Source organism: Cydia fagiglandana, chromosome 2, assembly GCF_963556715.1.
Source record: "Cydia fagiglandana chromosome 2, ilCydFagi1.1, whole genome shotgun sequence".
NCBI lineage: Eukaryota > Metazoa > Arthropoda > Insecta > Lepidoptera > Tortricidae > Cydia > Cydia fagiglandana.
In genome coordinates this window covers 22818821-22828995 of record NC_085933.1, presented here as the reverse complement: position 1 = coordinate 22828995, position 10175 = coordinate 22818821, and the positions used below count along the sequence as shown (strand labels likewise).

Here is a 10175-nt window from a genome sequence, read left to right as displayed (position 1 = left end):
CCGCAAAGCGTTCCAAGCCGGCCCGCCGACAGCGGTCCAATCCGGCCCGCGGGAGCCAGGCTCCAGGTGTTCAGCCCTATCAGTATCAGTTCAGCAGCAACCAGATGCACCCCCACCCCCTCGGCGCTGACGGTGGCCCGCGCGAAAATTCTGAGGCACACCCCTGCCCTAGTAGATTACCCAACAGTGCGTGGTACAGTAAATTATTAGGAACCTCGAAAGCAAAACATCAAAACGCGGTGCCAAATATTTTATTTATAAAAATGTTTTTGACGACGCGCACTCGCGTGTCGCACCGCAGTTATGGCTCCAACCTGTCCTCGCAGTGAAATTCCACAATTTTATATTAATCGCGATTTTTTACAGTTAGTTATAAAAAATAATGTCGCAGGTGAGGTGTTTTATCGCGACGCATTAACGGTCTAAGGCTAATAAACTTGCTTTCTTGTTCGTGAATCATTTTATATCGAATATGCTCTTTCCCAGTATAAATAGACCTCCAAATCCACAGCCTTTATCATTTTTTATGCTGTCGCGGTTTAAATTCTTCCATTAATTTGTCTCAGCTGAATACTTTCGGTAACAGCTAGTTTTGGGACCTAATGTAGGTACCTAGAACCTTATATAAGCACTGTTTATTCCATTACCAGTTTCCTCCCTAGTTCCCAGGACGCCTTAAATGCCTGAAACCGTCTGAAGACTTCTTTTCATCACTTCTTTAATAAATGTCTTGTCTACGCTGAATACTTTTGGCAAGTTTAGCAACATATTCTGACTCGAACATTTAGGCACTATTTATTCCATTGCCAGCTTGCTTCCTAGTTCCAAGCATACTTGAAACTGATTGAAGACTTCTCTTCATAACTTCTTCTATCAATTTCTAGTCCACTGTGGGGAACTTTAATTATTTATAGCAAGAGTTTAGGATCCTAATTTGACTCATTCCTTACATCTTAGGTAGGTACTTACTGTATATTCCATTGCCAGCTTCCTTCCTAGTTCCCAGGACGCCTTAAATGCCTGAAAGTGCCTGCGTGCCTCCGTCCCGAGCAAAAAGTTAAGAGCGGCTCCAGTCGGAAACTTTTGATTACCGTTCGCTCGATAACAGTGCGTCCTGTTTGCCTGACTTAGGGCCGGTTGCACCAATCACAGTCGACGGACTGACTAAAGGGGCCCACTGATTAAGGCACTGGTCCCACCGCGAGCTAGTAAGCTATGAGCTATCGGCTATAAACACGAACAAAAGATAAGCACTCCCGTGTAAATAAAAGAGACACGGCGATATTTATATCTCACCGCTGGGCGAGTAACTATAAATATCGCCGTGTCGAGTGCTTATCTTTTGTTCGTGTTTATAGCCGATAGCTCATAGCTTACTAGCTCGCGGTGGGACCAGTGCCTAACAGTCCGCCGGACGGTATCGGCCTGTCAGTTGTTCGGAACTGTCAAAATTTTGTTCTATGGTTTGAATATCCGGCCGGATCGGATACCGGATAGTGACCTACTATCCGGCCGGATACCGGATAGTAATATTGCTTGATTTCGGAGTAAACTAATTGGATTTAAGAAGCAGTCTTGATCATAATCGCACTTGTTTATTATTTTAAAACAATTTAAACATTCCGCTGACTTGCACGCGCACTCAATTCGAACCTAGAAATGTGTCCGCGCGAACGTTCACTAGGAAACAGGTCAAACCTGCAGAATGCGCACCTGTAAAACCGAAATGTAGGTATAGTCCCGCTGGCCGAATATTCGGATACCGGATACCGGATATTCGGCCGATGGTCAGGCCGAATGTCCGGTATCCGGCCAAACAACTATCATCTCTAGTTTTTAACGCCGCACCCTCAGGTCGAACGGACTATAATCTCAATCTGTCAACCCTACCTCGGCGCGCCGTAGCCTTCACTACAAAAACGCCGCCGCGTTCAAAGCGATGCCGCGTCAGTCCGGCCTGCAGGGTTGTCACTCGTAGCAGTCGTAGGACCACCAACCTATACCTGCGAGCGATATAGGCCAAAAATACACTCTATCTTAATACAGTAAGGTTGAGTTTGCGTTTACGCGTACCATCAACTTACCTGATGTTTCGACAAGCGATCATAAGCTCTATCGAAGTATGATAAAGTTGAGTTTCGATTATCAGCAAACGTATCTGACACTAACATAACCAAAAGCGAGGTATGAAATAAGGTATGGTAGAGCTTATTCCAGTAAGAACTTTGGGAGGCAACGAATACAGAACTTAAGTTTGGCACATAATTATACCGTTACTGATAATATTTGATATGTTATTATATATATATCTACATAAACATAGTTGATAGAAATGGTAGATTTGTTTAACATGTTTGTGGCACATACTAATTAGGTATAAGAATTTTTTTTTTTTTTAATATATTTTTTTATATTTAGAGTATATAGTAATAGTAAGTACATAATATTAAAGGTATTAGGTTAGCCCAAGATTAGCCTCAGGCCTTAAAAGTGTCAAAGGCTAGAATAACCTAACATACTTACACACGCTAGTGAATATATGTATCTCCAATTGTGGTTTTCCGCAAGATAAGGGTCCTTAGGCTATGTACATTTATGCAATACCTTTCTGTTGGGATTTTAGATAAAAAGGACCTTATTGCACTTGATACATAAGGACCCTTCCGTTATGGAAAGCCACATATGAACACATTTTTATTACGAAAGAAGTCGAAGGAACGGGGAGGTATACAACTTGCACGCATTTATTTATCTTTTGATCGATTTGTATCTGCGTCTTAATTATGAAAAATAAAACAGTTCACAATAAATTCCACATCTTTATATACAGGACCGTACATCGATACATACTTAGAAATAATTAACATTACTCTACATACAAATAGGTTGACTGATGTATCGAAACCGGAGCCACTATACGCTATTCGTACAAAAATATGTTATCTGTAGCGAATACAAACCATAGAAAAAGCTAATTGTCCTATACCAATGGGTGATACACAGGCAAAAATAACTTTTCACCATACCAACTCGAAAAAACTTACTTCAAAAACTGATAGCAAAGTTGCATTTTATTCACATATGAGGCAAAGTAATCAAATGCATATTTTGAGTTGTTTTCTAATGTTTGCTGGTGGAATTGACTTTTAAATTATGATTTTGTATGGTAAACATTTAATAACATTCATTTGAATTTGATTTGGTTTGATTTTGTTTGATATTTTACATTTGATACTCGTATTTGCTTCGGTTTGGTGTGGTGAAAAATTTTGTGTTTCACTCGGGGGCAAATTTTGTTTAACCCTCCTTCTTTGACAACCTCGCCTCAAGATTCTATTTTTCAAACCCCTGCATTAAGGCAATCGGGAATAAAATCTGCGGTCATTAAGAAATTATATTATTCTTTGAGTAAAAAAAATGTTTCGCAAATTAGTGATGTCAAATTACATTTATATCAATGTAACATAATTATAAATTAGAAGATACGTTTTTGAGATATTGGGTACCTACCTAATTACTACAAGTCCATAAAATACATAACGAATACTCTATAGCTTACGAAAAATATACGACTTATAGCTAAAATAAATACTTAAAAAAACGCAAGGAACACAGAAAAGGGCCGACAGATTTTTGGTAACTTATTTTAGCTAGGCATTAAATACAATATGGAATAAAGAAAAAGTGTAGCAGATCTAGTAGGGAAATAATACCTAGAAGAATCCTAGATCAATATTAAGGACAAAAACAAAGGACCTATTACGTACGAAACTGCATCTAATTGTTATACAATATGTGGTCTTATAGTATCTATTTGCCTAGATTTTTTAACTGTCATAATTCTTAAAACACATCATCAGTCAGTCACACACACATCAGTTCTGTTTTTTTTTATAAATATCGGCATCAGAACAGTAGCACAACTTATATTAGATATATATACGTCCCGTTAATGCTTATTGGCCTTTAAAAAGGTTACAATATTAGCAGCAAAACATAATGTTAGTCATTATTTATTTAAAAAAAATACATTAAGCTCCTCTGCGACAGTCAAGTAAATAAAAATAATATTGGCTTTGCTTCTCTGCCTATTAAGGGATAATTTTTTTATAGACGTAAATTGAAAATATTACATAAATAATGTATAAATTGCCAAGTGATGCATTATATGTTTTAAAAATATAAATTACCTTTTCGTTAATTTAATAACAATTAATTAATTTTGTGATAACATGTATCAACAGTTTAATTCAATTGTGCGTATTTTAATGACATTCATTTAAAATAATTGCTGTTATAGCAATTCATTTTTAATTACCCTATACATATTTTCAAGTACACGACTCAACTCCTCGTGAAAAAAAATGTAAGTAGGTACAATGTAATTGTACACGAATTAATGACCAAAAAGTTATTTTTTTGACATTATAGTAGAAATTATGTGACAAATGTAGGGTTTATCCAAATAATTATTTTATCTTAGACAAAAACCCTCCAGTAATACAAAAAGAGATCAGCATTAAATACGTATAATAGTATTTATTGGAAATATAACCATTCTTATCAACATCGACCGTCAATTTGCTTCATGCATTTCTTCCAAAATGATCGGTCAAAACTGTCAGTTCAATTGAGTGATTACTTACACATTTTACAAGCAACTATTTTCTCAAGTGTGTTTAAAACGACCGCCCTATTCAATTTCCAATGCAAAAAGGACAAGGAGCATTCCATTGCCAATGCAAAAAGAAATATGTATTATAGAATTTGTATGATGTCTTAAACACATCAATGGTTTATGCCTTTTTGTCCCTTATGAGTCTTATGACGTACAATTCCCTAATAGTATTGTAACATTATTAACTGCCAATTTTGACAGAAAAATTGATACTGACAGCCTTAGCGTCACTTTCCACCAGTGACTCCTAATAGTTCAAATCAATTATATGTATATATTACATACATTACATGCATTTTACATTTTGGCAGTGACCAGCCGGTCTTTTCAATATTTACACTTCCCACGTCGCGATTCTTAATTACATTCCATAAATTCATTTGAGCATTTCTACAATAGTTTGCACACATTTAGTAAGTATAGCTAAGTCAAACGCCGTTATCTTTCCTATTTGTATTTTGTTACTATGAAGTTATCATTGATTAAAAAAATTGAAATTTTTGTATAATTGTAAAAATTAACAATAAGCACATGACGGCGTTTGAGTTAACTATAAGTACTAAATTGTGTACGAACCTTTTAGAAACGCTGATTCGCCATTTAGGTGAAACACTATGAAAATATAACTTACTAGAAAAATAACATTTATGTTTTTATTTATAGAGATAATTTACGCTTTACATATAAGTAAAGAGAATTTCAAAGCCTCCGCAACTTTGTGCAAATTTTCAACCAAAACCAAACATAATACTTTCTAAAGAACATAATATGGAAAACTAAAAATCGACTATCAATTGTCATCTTTACAAATTCCATATTTCACAATTAAAGGTATCTGAAGACGTAGTTGCCTCTATTTTGTATTTTATAAATAACACCGACGACGGGTATAAAAGCTAAGAGAGTATTGACTCATGCAATATTTCCTACGGAACAGCGAACTGGAAATACGTCGGGGGATACTTAGACATAGTCTATGTGTATGGGATACTCCGTTCGGCTTGTTCAATCATGACTCATAGGGCCTTGGAGGTTTACGAGAGAAATGTAAGGAACTAGTGTACACAATTTTTCATTTACATGTATGCTTCTTTCTCGGAGATCGTGTTGCTTTCCCGTTTCGATTCTTGAAATTTTGATCATAAAAGTAATGATATACATGTCATGGTCACACGTACGCTTAATGCTCATAAATGAGTAATAAAAACAATTACTAACAGAAAATAATAAACTCAAATCATTCAAAATTAATAAACGCGGAAAGCGTAAGTTGATTTAAAATATTCAACACAAAGAGACGAAAATTTAATCCACACAAGTACAATATATTTCCTCGTTTCATATTTGTAATTGGAACTTGCCTGTACAGAAGTAGATACAAGTTACTGCATGAGACCTACGAATTTGTACTACGCGTAGTACATAAAGCCTTCGGGTATGGTATGAGATATTTTCCAGCGAGAACTATTTAAGTACCTAACAGCAGCCAAACCTTGTGGAGGTGACCTGGATATCACGGACGCGCGTCGTTGGAGGACTCCACGTCGCTGGAGCTACTGGACACTGATTTCTTGGGCTTGTATTCTGTGATCACAACAGTTACGCCGCTTACTGTTACCTGGTGGGAGAGAATATATTGTAACACTCGTTTTCGTAGGATACGTTGACACAGAGGTGGTAGCCGAATAGTTCAGACGCGTGGATTTCCTTATTAGTAGTGTGCCAATGCCGTGCAGCAGTTTTTGTATGGACTAAAAATAATAATGGATAATGATGAAATGGTAATGATTTCAAAACAGGTATTTTTCTGGCCTTAATTACCACACAGAATAGCCTGGTATTTGAGTGTGCGGAAACCGGAGCCCATAACAAATTTAGACACGACAGAGCTGCGGTCGATGTTTCTAAGGTGAGGGGGTCGCCGCTTCTTTTTGAGTGACTTGAGCGAGTTGGCGGAGCGAGGTCTCTTCTGTGAGCTGGTGGGGGCGGTGCCACCTGACTTACGGTCAAGTATAGGCAGTACGTACCTCTCTGGTCAGCGCGGGAACTGCGGTCGACGTTGCTGAGGCGAGGGGGTCGCCGCTTCTTTTTGAGTGACTTGAGCGAGTTGGCGGAGCGAGGTCTCTTCTGTGAGCTGGTGGGGGCGGTGCCACCTGACTTACGGTCATGTATAGGCAGTACGTACCTCTCTGGTCAGCGCCGGAACTGCGGCCGACGTTGCTGAGGCGAGGGGGTCGCCGCTTCTTTTTGAGTGACTTGAGCGAGTTGGCGGAGCGAGGTGTCTTCTGTGAGCTGGTGGGGGCGGTGCCACCTGACTTACGGTCAAGTATAGGCAGTACGTACCTCTCTGGTCAGCGCGGGAACTGCGGTCGACGTTGCTGAGGCCCGGGGGTCGCCGCTTCTTTTTGAGTGACTTGAGCGAGTTGGCGGAGCGAGGTCTCTTCTGTGAGCTGGTGGGGGCGGTGTCACCTGACTTACGGTCAAGTATAGGCAGTACGTACCTCTCTGGTCAGCGCGGGAACCGCGGTCGACGTTGCTGAGGCGAGGGGGTCGCCGCTTCTTTTTGAGCGAGTTGGCGGAGCGAGGTCTCTTCTGTGAGCTGGTGAGGGCGGTGTCACCTGACTTGCGGTCCAGTATAGGCAGTACGTACCTCTCTGGTCAGCGCGGGAACCGCGGTCGACGTTGCTGAGGCGAGGGGGTCGCCGCTTCTTTTTGAGCGAGTTGGCGGAGCGAGGTCTCTTCTGTGAGCTGGTGGGGGCGGCGCCACCTGACTACGGGCAAGCATAGACAGTATGTACCTCTCTCGTTTGAGCGGAGCTGCGGTCGACGTTGCTGAGGCGAGGGGGTCGCCGCTTCTTTTTGAGCGAGTTGGCAGAGCGAGGTCTCTTCTGTGAGCTGGTGGGGGCGGTGCCGGCCGCCTGCGCCGCCACCAGCGCCGGGTTGATGCGCGGCTTTCGGGTTGATGTGCCTGAACATACCACGGCAAGTTTACCTAACATTCTTCCCGAGTAATTTTGTCGTAAGGTCGGAAGGAATCATTTGCAAGATTTTACTATAATTGCGTTTTTTAAACAACGAACTTTTAATAAAATTTCATCATGAAACATTGCATTTTTCTAACACGCTTTTCTTTTTCAATCTACTTTTATTTATCCCAAGAATTAGTTTAGGCTAATTTATGGCATTTTGGCAATCATAAAGACGACGAATCTAACGAATCTAACCCCCCCACCGAGGGTTCGGTACAATTATAACATTTTTTTTTCAAAATTTATAGTTTACAGATTTAAGATTTTTCCATGTAGGTACTTGTAGTATAAGACAATATTACCTACTTGCCATTCTTGCCATTTTACAATTCTAGGTCAACGGGAACTACCCTATAAATTTTGATTCCTTTGGGAGCGTAGAAATATATTATCATGCCGCGATCAGAAAGGGATTAGAAATAACAGATTTCCATACACTTACGTCAAAATCAATATGGATTGACAGCTATCTCAATCCCTTTCTAATCGCGATTCAGTAATACGTTTTTTGCAACATCAACGGGTTTTTTACAGCTTCAAGGGACTGTATACGTGTTTGAGTATCATCATCATCATATCAGCCAGAGGACGTCCACTGCTGGACATAGACCTCTGTTTGAGTATACTAATATAGTTTTAATTACTACTCGATACGTCCACCCTCCACGCGTCCCCGAGAGAAAGGGTCTTGACAGACAGACGGACGGACAACAAAGTTAAAAAGATCCGTTTTTTTCACTTGAGGTATGGAATATGGAACCCTAAAAATCATAAAAATTTAATTTGCCGTGTTCAAATTTTTCTTTGAAAAAAGATGTGGCTTAAAACCTTTTCAGGCAGACGGATAGAAAAGGTAAGAAAAATAGATAGAAATAATAACGCTACCTTGACTCTACTCTGAACTACTCCGAAGTCTGATCAAATAAAACTAACAAGTGCATACGTGAACTTGTGTCCTACATTACCTGCGAAACGTCACCCGGGGTCAATGAATGCATTAAGCACCCGACCGAATTAAAAACACGCATTTATACATTTCCGCCAATCCAACTAATATCATTTTTATTTAGTCGGGTTATACGCGATGCTGGCGCCACTCGATATGCCGGCAGAATTCAGAACTAAATTTACGAGGGAATTTGTTTACATTACCGATATCGGTACATTTAATTCGACATAAAATTTAAGTGCAAGTTGAAATTAGAAGGAAAAGTAAACTTTAGTGAAATAAAATAGATATTAGTCACGATTTTTAATGTACGTATAAATGTGTTGCTTTCAAACAAAACGAGTTTGGTACAAATTCATACAAATGTTTTTTGCATCAAAATTATAGACTTAAATTTAATATACCTTACATTTACGTACAACATGGATACCGTGCGTTCCATTGTACGTACTTAGGACTAGTTATAGTTAGACATTAGACGCCTCAGACAAAACTTTAATCGATATTCCAAGTAGGTACAACATTTAGGTTAACTCCACATCAAAGAATTTCGATATATCATAGCACCAGAGATTAATCCGCTTTGCGGTTGACGCAAAAACCGCAAAATTCTCATACGTGGCTCAATAATGCATAGAAATGTTGAACCTACAGGTCGTTAACTCACAAGGACATTAAAGACAAAGGGTTAATAACACTGCTATCCTTCTATCATAATTACCTTTCCTGACGTCACACATCGAGCACTTGAAGGCTTCTGCATTGTTCCTGTACGTGCAAACGCTGCAGTCCCAATAGTTTTCTTCAAGAACCTTAGAAGGCCTTTTGGCTCTCCGAATCGCATTTTTCTTGTCCATTTTCACTAACTTAAGTCTAATTATAACTAGCACACGTTAATCATGATACTTTTGAGTAACCACAGCAGTTCTTCAAGCACTTATTTAAGATATTCCTAATAGGAATCATTATTTTTGTTTTATCGTGCACGAAAACGTACACCTCGGTTCGCCATGACAGCTCGTCATTGCTCGGTCGGTAAAACAGAGCAAGCGCCACTTGCCAATTGCGCGCTGCTTTACCGACGGAATTTAATTTAGCTAGTGGAATATAGATGGCGCTGTATGACGTACATCCACATAATTCTACAAAATCGTAGTCAGCCTGCAAAACCAAAAGCCTGCAAAAGTTGCTTAGCGATAAGCGGACGAGGTGTTAAAATTCAAAATGATCTCTAATATTTATATTGTAACTTTCCTAACAACATGACTGTATAAGTGTATAGAGTATAGATCATTTTGGCCACCGGAATTAGAAAACACGATAGGCACTAACCTCGTTTACTGATACCTACCTCTGCTGCTGACTGTACCAATACCTAGTACCTGATACAGTCACCTTCAATAATATGTTAATGTTACTCTTCGAAGGCCGCAAAAATATGTGACACGCTCTTATGGCTCTACAAATAAGATCGTGTCAGATATTTGCAGATATTTTTGCTGCTTTATTTATTGTGTAA

The 10175-nt window shown here is 39.2% G+C and overlaps 1 protein-coding gene across 1 annotated transcript; it reads right to left on the bottom strand.

The window, feature by feature from the left end:
* Positions 1-2805: 2805 nt before the first annotated feature.
* LOC134678842 (YY1-associated factor 2) lies at positions 2806-9697 on the bottom strand. Its single transcript, XM_063537551.1, has 3 exons — positions 9378-9697; positions 7477-7646; positions 2806-6296 (listed from the first exon to the last, which is right to left on the bottom strand). Exons 1-3 carry the CDS (start codon positions 9511-9513, stop codon positions 6192-6194), a joined length of 411 nt encoding a protein of 136 aa, XP_063393621.1. The 5' UTR covers positions 9514-9697; the 3' UTR covers positions 2806-6191.
* Positions 9698-10175: the final 478 nt, after the last annotated feature.

Bases quoted from the DNA above. Each gene is read 5' to 3' on its own strand.
- LOC134678842 (XM_063537551.1), bottom strand. From the start codon at position 9,513: ATGGACAAGAAAAATGCGATTCGGAGAGCCAAAAGGCCTTCTAAGGTT. The intron at 7,647-9,377 runs GTAATTATGATA...TGGTATGTTCAG, and splicing joins GATGTGTGACGTCAGGAAAG to GCACATCAACCCGAAAGCCG. The intron at 6,297-7,476 runs GTACATACTGTC...CTCTCCCACCAG, and splicing joins GCTCCGCTCAAACGAGAGAG to GTAACAGTAAGCGGCGTAAC.